Source organism: Brassica napus, chromosome A3, assembly GCF_020379485.1.
Source record: "Brassica napus cultivar Da-Ae chromosome A3, Da-Ae, whole genome shotgun sequence".
Lineage (NCBI taxonomy): Eukaryota > Viridiplantae > Streptophyta > Magnoliopsida > Brassicales > Brassicaceae > Brassica > Brassica napus.
In genome coordinates, this window is record NC_063436.1 from 29995756 (window position 1) to 30013454 (window position 17699).

A 17699-nucleotide genomic window follows, 5' to 3' on the forward strand; every position below is an offset into this window, starting at 1 on the left:
AATGGTTTTACTTGGTGAATCATAAACATAAAAATAATAATGGCATCTTTGTTGAGCAATGAATAATATACATGATGTCAAGTATGTATATTATTCATACATGGTCAATGATTTTACACGCGAATTACATATTGAAATTTGTTATAATTTATTTATTATACTATTATATTTGTATTGCTTTGTTGTTTTGTATAAAAAAATTATATTTATTTTTCAAAACCTCAATTTTTCCATTGTTAGCTTTATATTTTTCATATTTTTTTTATTTATAATATATTAATTCTAATGGGGATTCAATCAACAATTGTTTTTTTTTTATTTTAAATAGGTTTACATATAAGAACACCAAAAAAGAGTAGTATGACTAACATAATAAAGAATATGTGTAAGTGGGGGTTTCTTCTCTTCGTTTCAGGTCATACACGTTTTACCAACCTATCAATCGTATGCTTATTATAGCCACCCTCATCATCATCATTCTTGACTGTTCCATGTCTATACACCATCGATTCCATAAATGTCCCTCTTATGGTGAGAGTATTCCTCGTCCTCCTTTCTTATGTGATTTCCTATTTGGTTACTTTCATACTTCAGCTTCCTCTTTTTTTTTTCATTCCTAACCTAACCATCAACAGAGTTTCTTGCAATTTTCTTTCTACGGGAATCTCTTATATATCTTTCCTTGTCATGCTTGCACCCAGCTTCTTCTTCATCTCTTTTATAGGCCATTCTTGCCACTTGAATCACATACTTGTTCTTCAGAAGACTCGATTCCACATTGTCCACATTTCTTTTCTGATTTTGTCGTCATTAGCTGCGCAACTGTTGTTTCTCATTCTCAGATTAAGGCTCGGTAGCATCAGAATCATACCTCTTCTTCCCACCTGTTCTTTGTTCATCATGTTTGTTCCTGACTTCTTTCGAACCACATTGGTTGGAGGGTCGACTCTTTTTGTCTGACTTGCTAAGTTTATTGTTGTCGACTTGTTGTCACTCTCAACTTCAGATTCAGAAGATACAATTCTTTTGATTATAATTCGTTTCTTTGTACCTTACTTCTTCTCTTCTCTCCACTGTCACTGACAGAGTCAGTATCCGAGCTGCTAGAGTCACTTTCACCACAACTCTAGTGTTTACGCGCCAGAACCTTCTTGTTAGTGTGCCTTCTGTGGTCACACGACAATTTTCATCAGAGTCAGATGAATCATCCTATATACTTTATATGCTGACATATGACTAAAAAAGACAGAAAAAGCTTCAGTATCAATTTCAACAATCATGGACAATAAAAACTCAAAACACGGCAGGATAAAGTATTCACCATGTCACAAAAATTGAATAGACAATCAAAATTGAAATCTTTCCATCTCAGATGTTATATACTATGAAAAAAATGTTTGTTAATTGATGAGTTTAAGTACGGAGAGAGGGCCACCTAATTTAAAAAAAGATACCACTATATCAGCAGTAGGTACTTGTAAATGGTTATACTCAAAAGTGTTACAGGATCCGACTAAACTATCACATGAAGTAGAACAATCTGAATAGCACAGAGATAGTCACCTCCCCCCAGTTTATCTTCATTTCACAAGACCAAGAGCTTGGTTAACAGATGAGTATGTTACATGTAGAGAGGCAAAGAAGATGTAGTAGTAGTAGTTATACCTAGATGTTGGTGAAGCTTGGGGTCAATAATCTGAGTAATTGAAGACAAATGAGTAAGTTGAGCTTCAACTCCAACAGATCTCCCCGTGCTCCGGAAGTTTCCTCGCTTTTCATTTTGAAAAACACAAGAAAACACAAACGTTTAGTACCATACCAAATACATAAGACATATTGAAAGTATGGTTTAAGGTAAACCAGTACCAATCGACGCATTAATCTCTCAAAACAAAAGAATGAATCAGCTTCGTCTTCAAGAAGAACAATCATTGGAGAACAAAGATCACTCATTCCTTGACAGTAACCGACATCTTGGTCTATCCAGGCATAAACAGAGAGAGAATATCCCAAAGCTTGGACAGATTCTCCCTTTTCTCATAAAATTCCAAAGACCTGTCTGTACGGTTCACATCAAGACCTGACAAATACATAAAACTAAACAACTAAGCGAACTTTTGGAGATAAAAGGAGCCATGATGATGATAAAGTCACACTAACCAATCTGGTGAAGTGATAGGAGCCACTGGATAAATTTCTTAGCAAGAGGTCCACGACTTGTGAGCTTTTTAAAGAAAACTGAATCATTTGAGTTTGTACCTGAGAGAGAGAAGCAAAATGAATTTACTATTAGAAAAAACCTTAAGCTAATGGGGAAAAAAGGGAAGAAGATGATATTCTTTCAACGTATATGCAGATACTTTGGTATGGGACTTACCTTATAAACAGGCTCAAACCCACCCTCTTCAAGCTTGTTTGAGAGATTGAAATCTTGAGTTGCACTTTTAAGTTCCGAATAAGTAAATGTGAAAGGCTTTATTTCCATACTAAGCAGCTCTGCGAGAAAAAAAGAAGAAGAACAGTTCTTAAAATGAAGCAATCTGAAAGATGAATATTCCAGTTTGATGCCAAAACATTTTCAGCTCAAGAAAGAAAAAAAAGAGTTCTTATTATCTTCATCATCAGTGTACGGCTTTCTTCTTTTTCGTATGATGAAGATACCAACACCCGCAAGGATGCTCAAAAGTCCTAAGCCAACAATGACGCCAACAATAATACCAGTCCTGTTCTTTCCCTTTGATGGTGGCTTATTATCCACAGTTGGTCTAAAATCTGAACAGCAATATGTAACCCTTGTTAGGTATTTACTCACAATAGAGAGTGAAAATCATCACTGTGTGTTACCTGGTAGATGACCACTTGTTCCCTCTAATCACAGGACATCAACCTAGAATCAATGAGGATATATATTATCAACTCCACACTCAGAATGGTATCGTTGAAAAGGCAAATTTACAAAGGGTGTTTTATATGGTTCTTATGATACCATGCTTGTGACAAAAAAAATAAATGATACCATGCAAGCTTGAGGGGTCTAGCATAGCATCGGGCCTCATGCTCCAGAAGAGCAACGCATCGCCCATTCTAGGCTTTACGGAAAGTCCATTTTTACCACATTATACCATGGTACGGAACTAAAATTCATATTGGCAGCAGGAAACACCGTTTCACCGCCTTCTTCAACATCCGTCCTGTATAGAATTAGAGTAAGAGTTATTTCTTGTATAAGAAAAAAAAAAAGAGAGACAATACTTGAATTTGGCAACCTTAAAAAGAATACAGTTAGAAAATCATCTTACAGATACATGAGCATTGTAGCCATGCGTTGACCTCCATTCTTAGTGTTGAACTCGTCAACAAAGTAATCATAGTGTGGTTCATACTTTTGGCCTTCTTCGTAGTGAAGCACTTGAAGTCCTTCTCCATGATCTGCACATTCCACAATCAATCATCTTAGGCACAATACTAAACGAACAACTCTAACACTAACATTAATACGCCTCAAGCCTAACATTAATCACTAATCAAATTCTACTGAAATCAAAATTTAGTTTCTACATTAAAACCTGAAAGGAAAATAAGAACTTGTTATAACTTACATTAAGATGGCACTGGCTTCTTTGGATACCGCCAATGGTGATTACGGTGGCGCCAATAGGAATCTCCATTACCAGACTGTGTTTCTCAGCTCCATTTTGGTGAAGCCAACTCACTGCAAAGTAAAAACGATAAGAGCTATGAATAATCTCTTCTCTGATTAAGCAAGAGAGCTCTGAGAAGATTTTTAAGGATTTAACAGTGATGAATCTGATGTAATGGAAGATAAATAATCCAATAAATCTTTAAACTACAACTTAATTTGGTTTTGGCCAAAAACTAATGGTTATGAGTTGCTTGTGAGTGAACGATTGTTACTTTTTTAAGGTCATCTCGGCATGAACAATTGTGGGAGAGAGAGAAGAAGATTAAAAAGAAAAAGGATATGACGAAGAAAGGGAGATGGTCATTCTGGATTCATCGAGAAAGGGTTTATAAAAGAGTGAAAAAAAGGAGGTGGAAGGATAGCATAGCTGATAAAGAATGAAGTAAAGAATGCAATTGAATGAGGGTGAGTAGATCGTGATAACTACAGTGTAACGGGATGTGCAGAGATTGCAAACCGACGATGGTGAATTGGAAGCGTCTGAGACGATGGTGACAAAATCTAAGTTAGGAAAGAGAGTTGGGCTCTTATGGGCCATTGCTAATATGCCCAATAATTTACCGGCAAAAATTATGTGTCAATTAAACAAAAGTCTGACCTGACAATTTAAAGCTTTTTGATTGGTCCAAATTTTTAATCTTACGTGGCATGTTTCTCTGATGATTATATATTTTTATTATAGTATAGATAGATATAAATGGCTTAATCTAGTTTTGATAAATCCCAAGCTAAGTTGCTCGAATGCATGATTATTACGTTGGAGCCTATAGATTGCGTTTCTAATTTTGTTTTCCTTTACAAAATTAATTAATTCAGTCCCTCTCTCTCTCTCTCTCTCTTCGATTTGGGATTCTAGGGTTTCTTGTTCGATTTGAGTTTGGATTGTGGATGGTGGTGTAAATGTGAGAAAGTTCGTGATGTTAAAGAGGCACTACTACTCCAACGCCATTCTCCACAGAATCATCCCACGATTCGTTTCACAATCCCTAATGTCTGCTTCTTCCGATCCCTTTCTTCTCCGATCAATCGGGAACCGATTGGGTGGAGGTTACGTTCACAGGCTCGATCCCGTTAGATTTTACAACAACAGAACTGGCTGTAATGGGTTGTTCAAGGTTTGTAAAGGCGGAAAGCATAATGGGTTCGCGTTAAGAAGCTGTTTTGATTCTTCTCACAAGAAGGCTGATCAAAAGGCTCGAGCTTTAGCTCTGTTGCATCGCCGGCTTCTACATGTCCCCAGGGAAGAACACGGCGGCGGCGGAAACACAGACCTAGCGGATGGTCGTGGAGTTGGTAATACGACGAGGCTCCAAGGGAATGATAAGATTGTTGTGGCTGTTGATATAGACGAGGGTATGTTATGTTCCCTTCTCTTCTTTAGGTGATGATGCTTACAGCTTTGAAATCGTTTTGAAATGTTATGTTAAAAGAGTTATTAAACTGTTGAATTGGTTATGGAATAGTAATGTAACAGTAAGCTGAATAGTATATAAATTGTTCTGGATGGTGTTTGTTTGTAGTAAAATCTGGAAATATGTGTATCTCTGCCTAATAATGGAGGAACCACGTTGAACTATATGTCTTAAACTGGTGTCTTTGAATAGTTTCATGAGTGTTGTGTTGTTGTATAGTGACTGACGGTTATGTTTTCAACTCGAGATTAATTATCTTTGATATGATTTGATTTGCTTGCGGATATCTCGAATCTCTTGCTTTCCCTACACTGAACACCATTTTTTCTCTCTCTCTCTGTATTCAGCCATTGTTTTATGCTTTGCTTCATCTTATGGTCTTTTTTATGTAAGCAGTTCTTGGAAACTTTGTCTCGGCCCTAAACAGGTTCATTGCGGACCGCTATTTGTCAAACCATTCAGTCTCAGAATACCATGTCTACGAGTTCTTCAAGGTATGCAACGAGAGCACTTTCTTTTTTTTGAGCTTTCCATCTTACTGTTCAAATGGAGGAATACCCTCTTGCTTTTTTCATTGTGTTGTTTCCTAGTTTATGACCTCCTATGCTGGGATAAATAGATAGAGTTAGCTTGGAATAAAACCTTTTAGGAAAAGTTCATATACGAGGTGGATAAGGATAGGAGTTCTCTGCTTTACTAATATAGCACATTATCCTGTGCGCACTTTGAATGGGTGAAGAGGTCTTCGTAGAAGTCTGCTCCAGTTTTTCTGTTGTCAAATTTTCACCATTCACCAAAACATATAAAACTCAGGAACCCTTCTTACGTTGCCTTTTACTGTACAGATAAAACGTTGCTGGCTTCCCATCACAGATATTTTGTCTATGATATGCCCTTAAACTTGTGTCTCAATTTGTCTCGCAGATATGGAACTGCTCTCGGAATGAAGGTATTATCTAAAACCTTCTTTCAGCTATATGCATTAATCAAGGGACTAGCTGATGATTTTGCTGTCAAGAACTTTTTCTGTGTCAGCAACTTTGGTGATAGATTGGGACCTAATATTGTTCTTGTCCTGCAGCTGACATACGTGTTCATGAATTCTTTAAGACATCGTATTTCAAGAAAGGGATCCATCCTCTTCCAGGCGCCCATAACACTCTTCACAAGCTCTCAAGACATTGCGAGCTTTCAGTTGTGACGTAAGTGTCATGCTGTGTAATCTTCTCTCTGTTGAACGTTTTGACCAGTTAATTCTGAAAACCCGAATTAATTCTGAAAACCCGAATGTGTGTCATTGGATAGGTCCCGGCAGAATGCGATAAAGGATCACACACTTGAGTGGCTCGACATGCATTTTCCTGGACTGTTTAAACAGATTCATTTCGGAAACCATTTTGCTCTTCATGGAGAGTCTAAACCCAAGTCTGAAATCTGCAGGTGCATATACAATCAACTCATGAATATTTGTATTTATCTTTCATGTGATTTGATGAGCTAATCCAACTGCAGATCATTTGGAGCAGAGGTATTGATTGACGACAACCCGAGATATGCAGAGGAATGCGCTAACATTGGAATGAAGGTTCTCCTCTTTGACTATGAAAACTCATACCCTTGGTCTAAAACTGAGTCTGTGGATAGACATCCTCTGGTGACTAGAGTTCATAATTGGGAAGAGGTGGAGCAGCAGATTCTCTCATTGGTAGTATCAAAGTGTTGAAACATTTTTGCAATTTGATAATGTCATTTTGCCAGTGCTAAACTATAGTATTGATGCTTTCAAGTGACATTATATTGTACAAACATGAAAGAAGCAAAAAAAGATGGAATTAGGTAAAACTGTAATCTTTTCGCACTAAGTTAAATGTTTTATTTTTCTAAATTTAATTTTTAATCATATTATTCAACTTTTTATTTTGATGTAAATATATAAAGTGATGTATAGTTTTAAATCTTATAAAATCTCATCAATACCATTAAAAGAGGATCATTCACTTAATGAAAATTACAATTTCTCAAAAATACCCTTATTTTTACAAAGAATGAATAAAATTCATTAATGGCATTTAAGTCTTTTGGTTTTGGGCCTACATGTACACCTAAATAGATCTATAAATAATGGGCCTATATATATTTAAAAGATATACTAACTTTAAATATAATATATGTATAAATATATTACGAACTATAAATAAATTAGCAAACATGAAAATATCATTTTCTTAAATATACATATCAATATTCAAAACAGATCATTTGAATATTATACATTTTTTCAATATAAACCAAAATCCTATATCCTACACCATATATCATATACATATTTGAATATCATTTTTCCATTTATAATGTCATTTTATACATAATATTGATATGACAATTACGAGTGTTCAAGAAAATTTTAAAAACTATATTAAAATTAATTTTTAAATCTAAAATAAAAGCACAAACTTATAATAGGTTATTAATAACGAAAATAAACTAATATTGTCATATCAATAAGTTTTTTGTATTATCATTTTTTATTTGGATAACATAATAAAATTTTATCAAATTCTAAGGAATCACTAATTTATGTAATATTAATAAATATATGAGTAATTTAATCAATTTAAAAAAAAATTACTATTAGATATTTTGTAATCGGATCAATGGTATCAGATTGCAGGTTAATAGTGAGTTTTTGGATTTTTACCTGGTTATATCAGATTTTTAATTAACGAATTTTTCATTAAATCCAAACCGGATTATATACAATGTATCGGGTCTATAGGTCCAACCATAAATCTAGGTCAGATATAAAAACAAATCTTAAAACTCAAATATTATCATAGAACAACTACCATATTTAAAAAAAAATACCATATTTTGAAGAGAAAAAAAATGATAAAACCTTAAAAACTCAATTGTTATGGTTCGAAACAAAAATAATGGTAATTTTCAAATTAGTTTTCGATTAATAAATGAAAAACAAACAAACCCGCGCTTTCTAAGCGCGGGTCAAAATCTAGTTTATTTTAAAATGCAATTCACAATAGGAGCATAACAAACAAGTACGTTTATGCTTTTACTAACTAGTATCAAAACAACACTCTTTCACTTATTTGTCTCTTCCTTTGCATGGAGAACCATCTCTAGAGATACTAGCAGAACCACCAAAACAACACTCTTTCACTTATTTGTCTCCTCCTTCATCTGGATTAACTAACAGAGTTAATGATTTGTATGTTCTCTGGTTGGAAACCACACCGCTGGCGATTTTTCCTTGTACATCTCTGTTTTTTTGAAGTGTAGAAAGTTTTAAAACATAGTTTAGTGGAGAAGCCAAATAATCACTTTAGATAATGTATGTGAAAAAATGGTGAAGTAAAGCATACTCTGGATCAGACTTCATCATACGTGGAATATGCTCATACAAAGGTGTCAACTCTCCTCTGTAGCTTATGCAAGCCTTCTTCAGATGTCCCGGTAGATCTGAAACTTCAGTCACCGAAGCCAAACTACCGACAAATTCGGAAAGAATGTCTCCAAAATGCTGGGATGCCTTTTACCATGGCACAAGAACTCCAAATCAAATACAAAGTTTTTAAATTGTAGCATCAGTCCCTAATATTACTAATTATACTCTTTCTTACCTCTTTAGCAAACTCTGTGGGTAGAATGTCGATGGCCATGCATAGTACACCATCACCATCCATGTCATTGTAGTATGAATTGTTTGTAGGATCAAACCTCAAGACATTTTTCAGTTCAACAAGTTTCATTCCATAGTAAAATGTAAAAGACTATAAAGAAAAATACTTTCAAGGTTTAGATTTACCTAAAGAAAGGAGAGTCAATTGAGGTAGCTCGGTTAACAAACTCAACAGAGCCACCGATGTCACAAGTTATATCACATATTCCCACTAACGGACATCCTTTTTCTGCTAAATCTTGAACCTGTTTGGTGCTTAGAAGACGGGGAAACTTCTTCTCCCAGTACATACAGTTTACTGCACAGAAAGTCAGAGTTAAGTACATGCTGGAACTATTGAATTTTCAGGGCCTACCATGAGATTTTAGGGGATATAGGCGATTTAGTAAATGTTTTAATAAAAATATTTTATAAACAAATTTGAGCTTTTTTTACAAATTTAGAAGTTTATATCAAGTGATTTTTTCAAAATTTTGGGAACTATAGGAAAATGTTTCATTAGGCTTTGCACAGGACCGGCCTGTGAATTTCTTATAAGTAAGCTCATCAACTCTTGAGGCAACATAGAGATCAGGATGTACCAAGAACTGATGTATAAGGGGCGATCTTGTCGTGAAAAACTGGATTGTAGTGTTCCGGGTGTGCATAATAGTCAGCCTGAAGATAAATAAATGAAGATTTAATAGTAGTGTAACAAAAGTCACAGGCGTGGAGCTAAGTTGTTAAGTAAGTGTTACTTTGTCAAATGACTTTGATGGATCTTGGTGTTCAACCATGTCTTGGCTGGTAATAATACAGCCATATACTTGATGTACTCGCTTTGTTGATTTTCCATTTTGGCTCATTCCTTTGTCCTATGCATAAATACACACTTCATAAACCAAAACGTGTAACCTTTAATACCCTGAAAATGAGTAAAAAGCAAAGCTACACTTACTTTTACAAATAGTCCAGGAAGGTTGCTTGGTTCAACAAAAGCGTGAGGAAGAAGCTTGAACATTTCTTGCGCCCCACGAGAAACTGCAAAATGAGAAAATTATAAATGAAACATCCTTAGGCTGAGAACTGAAGGAGAGGATCAAAGAAGTTACCATTTCCTGTTCCAGTGAAAACAAATACAAGAGGGCAGATTCCTAGTGGGAGTCCCTGGCTTGAAATCTCTTCACCAACAGAAATCACAGCAGCTTTTGCTGCAGCCAATGAGGGATACATATAGGATGAACCTAGCGAGAGGAAAGGAGTTGAATATCCTTGACTTAGATATCCTGCATCGAAAATTAAATTCATCAACACCTAAAAATGTAAGCTTATTAATGCTTTAAAAAGAACATGTTAGAATAGCAGCAAGAGCAGCTTACTCTGTCCCAGTCCATGTAGGAAGTCAACAAGACCAGCTCTGCCTGCATATATACCAAATGCCAATAATCTTTTCCCATGATCTCCAACAATGAGCTCATAATCATACAAAGTCACTCTCTCAGACAATATCTGCATTTTCGAAATACCAGATTTCAACATTCCCAGATATTCTCTTGAAAGGGACTAAAAATTTTCTTTTAAAAGGCATGAATGGTAGTGACAAAAAAAAAAGGCATGAATGAAAACTCTTCTTACTTTATCCAACAAAGGCATTTTTTCTTTCTGTGCCCTATGAATGTGTGAAAAGAAAGCATATGCTCTCTCGGGAAGTATCATTTCTAGCTGCAAGACAACAATACACACTATACTCTAAAACTCATAAACACAAAAAAATGTTATATCCGATGCATGAAGATAGTGCGGAAACAGACAAATAAACAAGAAAGTAAACGACACAAGGATTTAACGTAGTTCACCAATTTAGTCACGTGTCCACGGGTTTAGAGAGATCTCCGGCTAATTAGTGCTAACGTGTCATACAAGACTCAAGAATTTAGTATATTCTTTAAAAAAATGCAAGTTTTCTATATACCTTGGGTTGTTTGATACAGAGTATAAGCCCACAATCAGACAAATCATCAGAGATTTCACATCCGACATCTGAGTACAAGGCATCGTGATAGATCCGCTTCGCAGATGGCTGAACCACAATGCGTGAAACGCCTGTTCTGTCTTGTAAAAGACGAGAGCAATGTGAAGGCGTCAACGGCGTTCTTCGTTCCCATTTGTTCACTGATTCAGCTAGTATTCCCACAACCCCATTCCCCAGCTTCTTCTTCTTCTTCATCTCCTCGTCAACACTTGGGTTCATATTTTAAGAGTATAATTTCTGCATAAGAATAACAAAGCCCTATCTCACACTCCCTGACAATGTTTATTAAGGACACGAACCTATGAGTTTATAAGATCATTTGCGACAAGGAAAGTTCTGCAAGAAGAAATGAAAACGTGTTTGACCAAAAAAAAAAGAAGAAGAAATGAAAACGTACCTGATGATGTTGATCATGCAATGCTTGTGAACTGTTTTATTAAGATGGAATCTTTTCGATGTGTAGTAAGAACTATGTTTCTTTACGTCCTTTTATAAGCTAAACTAGATCTTGATATGTGCATGCATCCGTATTTTCATATATATCAAAATATTAATGTTTATATTCCAAAAATTTATGATTGAATATTTTTATATTATTCTCTAACTTTATAAATGTTATCCATATCATTTGACAAACAAAATCTAAAACTCTAAATAGTAGAATTAACGTATTGGGAGGTGTGAATGTGGAAAAAAAAATTGATAAGATATTTTTTAACAAAATCTATTTAAAATCATTGTAAAATGTATTTTCACAACTTAATCAATTTAATTTATTCTTATCATTAAAATATAATTGAAAATATTTTACAGAAGTTGTAATTTTCGTTTATAAATCAAAATAAATTAATTTTAATTTCTAATGATGTTTTATGCTAATTATAGTATTGATTAAATTTTGTAAAAGATGCCAAAAATATTTTGTTAAATTTTTGTAAATATATATTTGCATTTTAAAGAAAAAGAAAAAGATATTAGAAGATATTGTAATAAAATATGTAAAATTTCATAAAACTTCCAAGGAAAAGTCCAAAATGAAATATCATACATGAAATAAGTAATGGTTTTTATTTTAATGGTGTAGATTACGTATATCAACAAAAAATAATTGGTAAAAGTACATCATTAAAATGATTAGTTGGAGATTGATGATAGGCCTGTTGGTTTCTTTTTGAAAAATATTATATGTATAATTTAAAGTAATAGTCTAATGTTGTATATAATGATCATATTATTTTTTTTTTTTGGCATAATGATCATATTATTAGAACGAAAGGAAAACGTGTTCTTTTGATAATTTATTTGTGTTGCATCTCAGTGGTAGCAGATGTGTTTGGTATATAATGATAAAGTTGTTTATAGATTCCAAGAGGATGGCGTGAACCAATCAATGATATTCCAAAATTAATCTAAACTTCGTTTTTGAACATATTCTCAAAATTAAAGCTAATTTAAACTTTGTTAAATCTATACTAATAAAGTAGTCCAGAAACTCTCCTCCTTGAGCCACCTCAGCAGAGGATGTTTTAAAATTGGACACGTGTTCCCTTTTTTTATCGAACAACAAATTTACTCTCTCTTTCTGTTTGGGTTCAAGATATTTGATTGTTTACTGGGCCAATTCAAAAGATATCCAGACATGACCCATATTATATTAGGGTTTTAATCTGCATCGCCCCTATCGAGCTCTCTCCTCCTTCCTCGCTCTTCGTCTCCTGCAAACTCAGACCCCCATCTTTGTAACGTCTCCCGTTTCTGTAATTCATCTATTTTAACCTCATCATTTACTTCAAACCCACTACTCATCCCACTCTCTCTGAATTAAACAGCTTCATTATCATCAAAGGTTATCGCTTGAAGCTCTTCTCTATAAATCGGTTCCTTCCCTGCGATGAATAGCTGCAGTTCTACGAAATCCCTAAGTAAAAACTTCATCAAGCTTCGATTCCAGCAATGGCTTCTTCCTACACGATTCATGAGATCGGTCTGTGTTTGGTTCGACTTCTCCGGTTTGAGAGGCTCGGGATGTCAGGAGAGATGGCGAACTGATGAGTAGCGACATTCTTTTCCTGGATGAGAAGGTAACTCCGGCGACATCAGTCTCTTTATTACATCTTATATCGATTAAATCATTGCTTGAAATTTGATTACTTTTTTCTATCTAATCATGCTCTCGGTTATGAATTATCCCAATTGCGATGTGTGTCTTGTGTCTCCAAAGAAACGTACCAGCGTCTAAACTATCTTTCCTTTACACAGGGCGGTTATTCCTCAATGGGACTTTTGGAACCGACATCTACTTCGACACTGAGACGGATGCGGAAAAGGAGCACTATGCAAAGTAAGAAACTCAACTAGAAATATTAGATAAACATTTAATATACCCACATGAATTCGCTGAACTTTGTTTTTCCTGTAAATTAATCCTCTGTTTAGGTTGTTTGGAGATGGCTCAAACCAGACAGCCTCTTCATCAAAACTGATTCATGCTCAGAAGATAGACCCCTCACTGTCTCTGAGCTTAACCAATCTGTCTTAACAGCTGATCCTCAGGTGATAGAAAGATATATATATATATAGTTAATCTATCAAATGTCTCACCTATGTTTAAATATTCTTACTGGTTGTAGATAATCGAGTTCCTCTGTACTGCTAAAGTAATACAGTCTGAAAAAGGGGGTGTTATATTGGCAGCAGTGGATGTTCTCAGAAGGTTGTGAAGGAGATTTCTTCTTTCACGTGCTTTTTTTTTTGTGATAACACAAGCGCTATGGCTTCCCCCAGGTAAATCTACTACTCCCAAAGTTTCAGAAACATAAATTCAACTTCCACATATTCTCGCTACTGTTGTATTTTGTTTGCTAAACATTCTCGACTACAGGTACCATGTGGAACTATCTGCAGCAGATCAGACAGATGATGCTCTATTTGTTGCTTTTGATATGGAAATGCTTAAGTTGACCAACATTCAAACTTGAAGAGCATCCCAAGACTCAGCGTGCACCACTCCCAGACTTTGTAGGCGATGTGAGTTCGTTGAACTGAGAGTTATATCTTAGAAAGTTATATAACTAAATTAATTGATGGGTTGTGGACAGGGTGATCAACATGAGCAAGTCCAGAATCCAATAGCAAGTATGGTCCCTGCTGGTAACAGTAGCACTGTTGTTGAGATCGTTGATAATTTGGCAGCGAAACTTGGTGAAACTACAGATGTGAACCATCAAACTCCCTCATCTACTGTACCAGAAGGGGGGCGTCCAGCATCAAGCACACCACCTGTTGATCGATATGAGAGTGAAAAGAAGAAGCTACGGTTGGCATAGAGCCACCTGAGAGTTACAACCCACCAATACATTTACTTATGTATTGATGTCGTTCTTTTGCATTTGCTTTTCGTCTAGAGTTTTTGCAACTTCGTGTTTTTTTAAATAAAACTATGTGGTGGTGTTTTACTTATTAATGCAAGTTTTTCTCTTTATTACCTTCTAGGTTCTAATTAATTGACAACACATATTATGCTTGAAAAATGAAGTCCGCTGCATGACTCAATGTATTTCATTAGTTAAATTAAAATTATAAGAATATTCATCAGAAACTATTTATATAACAGGCTACCAACAAGATCAAATACCTATATTACAGTCAGGAACGAGACACTTTCTTTCTTAAAAAAACAAACATTGCCTCATACATATACATGAACCCTCCACGTATAAATTCCTACCTATTATGACAGAGTTAACTTAAAGAAACTCTAACTAACGTACATGTTAACTTACAGATATTTTCTTATAATACCTTGAATTAAAGCCGGCTTTATTGGGTCAATATAACACATTCGTGGGGACTGACATTCAATGCAACAATTAAACATGTTCAGACGTTTCTGCAAGGTCAAGTAGTTTTAGCTTCACAAAAAGAAGTTCTAAACTCATACTCTGTCTACTCTATCAAAAAACCAGAGCTATATTCATGGTGAGGAAGAAAGCTAAAGCTGAAGGCAAAACCGGAAATGGTGGATCTCAAGAAAACCAACCTATACCTCAAGTGTCCACTTCAGCTACCAATAAACCAAAGAAAAAACAAGTTTGTTGTATCCAAAATAAGATAGAAGGAATTTGACGAAAAGTTTACATCGGTTGTTTAACTTATATTCCTCCCTATGTAGCGTATGACCAGCGTCATCCATGACGACGCTGAGAATTTTCCACTCATAGTTGAGAATACAAATTCAGAGGAAGCATCCAGAGGTTATATTTATTTTAGGATCCACCTAACGCACAGTTTACTATTACAAATTATAAAAACCAATAACCTGCTTTACTCATGCTGCTTAAGAATCAGAACACATGATCAGTTGGAAGGAAAGCTCGGCAAGAACGTCAACTTATCCCCGCAGAAAAGCGTGGAGAGCAACCAAAACAAGGTATGTTCCAGTAAATTACTTTACACTTTGAAAAGGTCTTACGTGCTCGACTAAACCAGAGCAGTCCATGGCTGTCCTCTAACTTGCCAAATCAGAACATTCTGATTGGATTTCCTTCTCATGATACTTATCTTAAACAAGGTAATGGATAAGTATAACACTTACAATTCTTGCTGACCGTATGACCTATCCTTCATTATTCACAATATTCCAAAAAAAAAAAACAGTGAACGAAGCAAAAGTCCAAGCTCTCGGGCGAAAAGTAGAGCTGCAAAGAAAGGGACCAACCCTAATAAAAGTTTGTTCTCTTTTTAAACTCAGTATAACAATCATACGATTTATATATTACCGTACAAATTCACACATGTCTGATACTAATCCTTTGCTCTCTTTAATTTCACAGCAGTTGCATCTTCAAGTGCAAACACTCAAGGTATGAAAAAGAAAACACAAAACTTAACACTACCAGTTCCTGTAACAAGGATTCTTAAGGTGTTGTTATTTAAAATTGCAGGGAAGCTCAGACGCACACCTGTATATAAGTGGGATTTAACAATGATCTACTATTTACTCTTCTGGTAATAACTTTCAAAAAAAAATATATAAATATTTTTCTCATTTCGTAATAGTTTCGTTTCTCACCAATAAAAAGGTGTTTTTTAGAAAAACAAATTACTTATATTTCGAATGATCCCACAGGATTACGGCGCAAGAAACACAGATCATACACGATCTTGGAATAGAAAAAAAATGTTAGTAAACCCAACCTACTAACTGTCAAAATAAAGGAAACCAGTAGACAAAAAAAGATATAGTAGAGGGGAGGTTTCTTTGCTCCCTAGATAAAAAGTCCAATTTTGCACACAAAGTACGCACCAATGCAGCCGCTGGACGAGATACCTTAGTATGCAGCCTTGAGTTTCTTTCCCTCCAAACCAAATAAAGAGAAGCTTGGAATGCTAGCTTGAGGATTAGATTGACATTCCTATCACAAGTTGGGTCGTTAATCCATCATAAACCATTAGGAAAGATCGAGGGTGGTGTGAGATGGAGTTTAGAGCAAAACAAAGACCAAACCTCCCTGCTAAAAGCACAATCGAAGAAAATATGTTGACGATTTTCGTCCAATGTGCCGTAGAGGAGACATGCCGGAGAGACGTCTATACCCGAGCACCTCATCCTATCTCGAGTTGGTAATCTGTCATGAGCTACCAGCCATGTTATGAAGGCATGTTTAGGAATCCTACCCTTGAACCACACTGATTTATGCCATGATACTTCAGTTAATTGATTATAGAGGTGATTGCACATGAGCGATGAAGAATAATTGTTAGCCGGAGCGTTATCTTCCACTTTCCATAAGAAGAAACCGTCACTCTCTAATGCAACGATCTCTGAAGGATTAGGCAAATTGTCCTTGAGAAAACCAATAATCACATTCCTAGACCGTGACGAATACAGCCACCATCGATTGTCAACAATAGCATCTCGAAACACTACTGATTCTGATAATTCGGTTGTCCTCGGGCCAAACTCTCCAGTCATGTTAATCAACGGTCCCAGCGAGGTCCAATTATTAAACCAGAAGCTCGCAGAAATACCAGTACCCAAATCACAGACCACAAAGGGACGAGCTAACGATCTAAGTTTGCACAAAGATTTCCATATCCAACTTCCGGATCTAATGGGATCAAGAATCCAGAAATTTTCATTTCCTATACATTAGGGACTGACTCAATAACCATTTTAGCCATTAGGGACTGATTCGATAACCCTTTTAGCCAACTTCAGTACAATAGAACTCAAAATTTTAGCCATCGATGACTTCCATATACTCTGAAAATTAAAAAAAAAAAAACTCAAACATAAAACTTTTTAAAAGACAAAACGTTAATTAACTAAATCAAATTGTTTTAAATGCAAAAAAATGAAAATAAAATTTATTATTGCTTTGTCTACACTTGCACTTATACTTATGGTAACTATTTTTTATACACAAAATAACCATCAGCGCAAATAAACAAATTTACCTGCTGATTTCAAAAATAATTACAACTTAGAAAATCTAATATCCACTAAAAACAAAAAAAATTGCAGCATCAACAAAACGTTTATTAATACAATAGACAACCATCCCAGACAACCATCCCGCGCGTAGCGCGGACAGACTACTAGTAGACTAATAAAGTCCTCGTTAAAGGTTGTGGTGTGCTGTCCTTCATCCATTGTTAAACTTTTTAAGAATAAAGAAAGATTATGTTCTGTATTCGTTAAAGATTATGTTCTATATTCGTTAAAGATTATGTTCTGTATCCGTTAAAGATTATGTTGTGCTTCTGTATTCGTATTTCCAATGTAAACGGCAAAACACAAATTATAGCATGCTAAAAAATGTATCCTCAACGTTAACGGAGGAGCAACTTGCAACAAATTAAGGTGGTGCAATT

The 17699-nt window shown here is 35.2% G+C and overlaps 2 protein-coding genes and 2 long non-coding RNA genes across 6 annotated transcripts; 2 read left to right on the forward strand and 2 right to left on the reverse strand.

Moving 5' to 3' along the window:
- Nucleotides 1-292: 292 nt before the first annotated feature.
- On the reverse strand, nt 293-4203 carry LOC106423338. Of its 2 annotated transcripts, none has more exons than XR_001284633.3 (10): nt 3916-4202; nt 3600-3712; nt 3300-3429; nt 3017-3191; nt 2845-2887; nt 2378-2772; nt 2161-2259; nt 1867-2080; nt 1666-1771; nt 293-1166 (listed from the first exon to the last, which is right to left on the reverse strand). It is a non-coding gene; the product is annotated as an uncharacterized LOC106423338 (long non-coding RNA). The 2 variants fall into 2 exon arrangements; XR_002663856.2 differs by lacking the exon at nt 293-1166 and adding an exon at nt 1340-1578 and having other exon boundaries at nt 3916-4203.
- Nucleotides 4204-4399: 196 nt separating this feature from the next.
- LOC106423305 lies at nt 4400-7000 on the forward strand. The gene is made up of 6 exons (XM_048766078.1): nt 4400-5056; nt 5512-5609; nt 6040-6064; nt 6197-6317; nt 6421-6555; nt 6628-7000. The coding sequence occupies exons 1-6, from the start codon at nt 4621-4623 to the stop codon at nt 6836-6838; spliced, it is 1026 nt and encodes a 341-aa protein (XP_048622035.1). The 5' UTR covers nt 4400-4620; the 3' UTR covers nt 6839-7000.
- A 1120-nt stretch (nt 7001-8120) lies between these two features.
- On the reverse strand, nt 8121-11564 carry LOC106423277 (alpha-aminoadipic semialdehyde synthase-like). Its single transcript, XM_048766082.1, has 12 exons — nt 11221-11564; nt 10764-11060; nt 10427-10513; nt 10171-10300; nt 9904-10077; nt 9750-9832; nt 9550-9666; nt 9394-9469; nt 8939-9110; nt 8754-8850; nt 8496-8662; nt 8121-8393 (listed from the first exon to the last, which is right to left on the reverse strand). The coding sequence occupies exons 2-12, from the start codon at nt 11040-11042 to the stop codon at nt 8294-8296; spliced, it is 1482 nt and encodes a 493-aa protein (XP_048622039.1). The 5' UTR covers nt 11043-11060; nt 11221-11564; the 3' UTR covers nt 8121-8293.
- An 856-nt stretch (nt 11565-12420) lies between these two features.
- Nucleotides 12421-17133, forward strand: LOC106436382. 2 transcript variants are annotated; one of them, XR_001287089.3, is made up of 11 exons: nt 12421-12562; nt 12653-12904; nt 13083-13164; nt 13260-13376; nt 13454-13607; nt 13705-13850; nt 13922-15393; nt 15480-15550; nt 15656-15685; nt 15767-15830; nt 15952-17133. It is a non-coding gene; the product is annotated as an uncharacterized LOC106436382 (long non-coding RNA). The 2 variants fall into 2 exon arrangements; XR_002664393.2 differs by having other exon boundaries at nt 12445-12904.
- Nucleotides 17134-17699: the final 566 nt, after the last annotated feature.

Bases quoted from the DNA above. Each gene is read 5' to 3' on its own strand.
- LOC106423305 (XM_048766078.1), top strand. From the start codon at position 4,621: ATGTTAAAGAGGCACTACTACTCCAACGCCATTCTCCACAGAATCATC. The intron at 6,065-6,196 runs GTATTATCTAAA...CTTGTCCTGCAG, and splicing joins GAACTGCTCTCGGAATGAAG to CTGACATACGTGTTCATGAA. The intron at 6,318-6,420 runs GTAAGTGTCATG...GTCATTGGATAG, and splicing joins TGCGAGCTTTCAGTTGTGAC to GTCCCGGCAGAATGCGATAA.
- LOC106423277 (XM_048766082.1), bottom strand. From the start codon at position 11,042: ATGAACCCAAGTGTTGACGAGGAGATGAAGAAGAAGAAGAAGCTGGGG. The intron at 9,667-9,749 runs GTAAGTGTAGCT...ATTTATGCATAG, and splicing joins TTCCTGGACTATTTGTAAAA to GACAAAGGAATGAGCCAAAA. The intron at 9,111-9,393 runs GTACATCCTGAT...CTTTCTGTGCAG, and splicing joins CCCTTATACATCAGTTCTTG to TAAACTGTATGTACTGGGAG.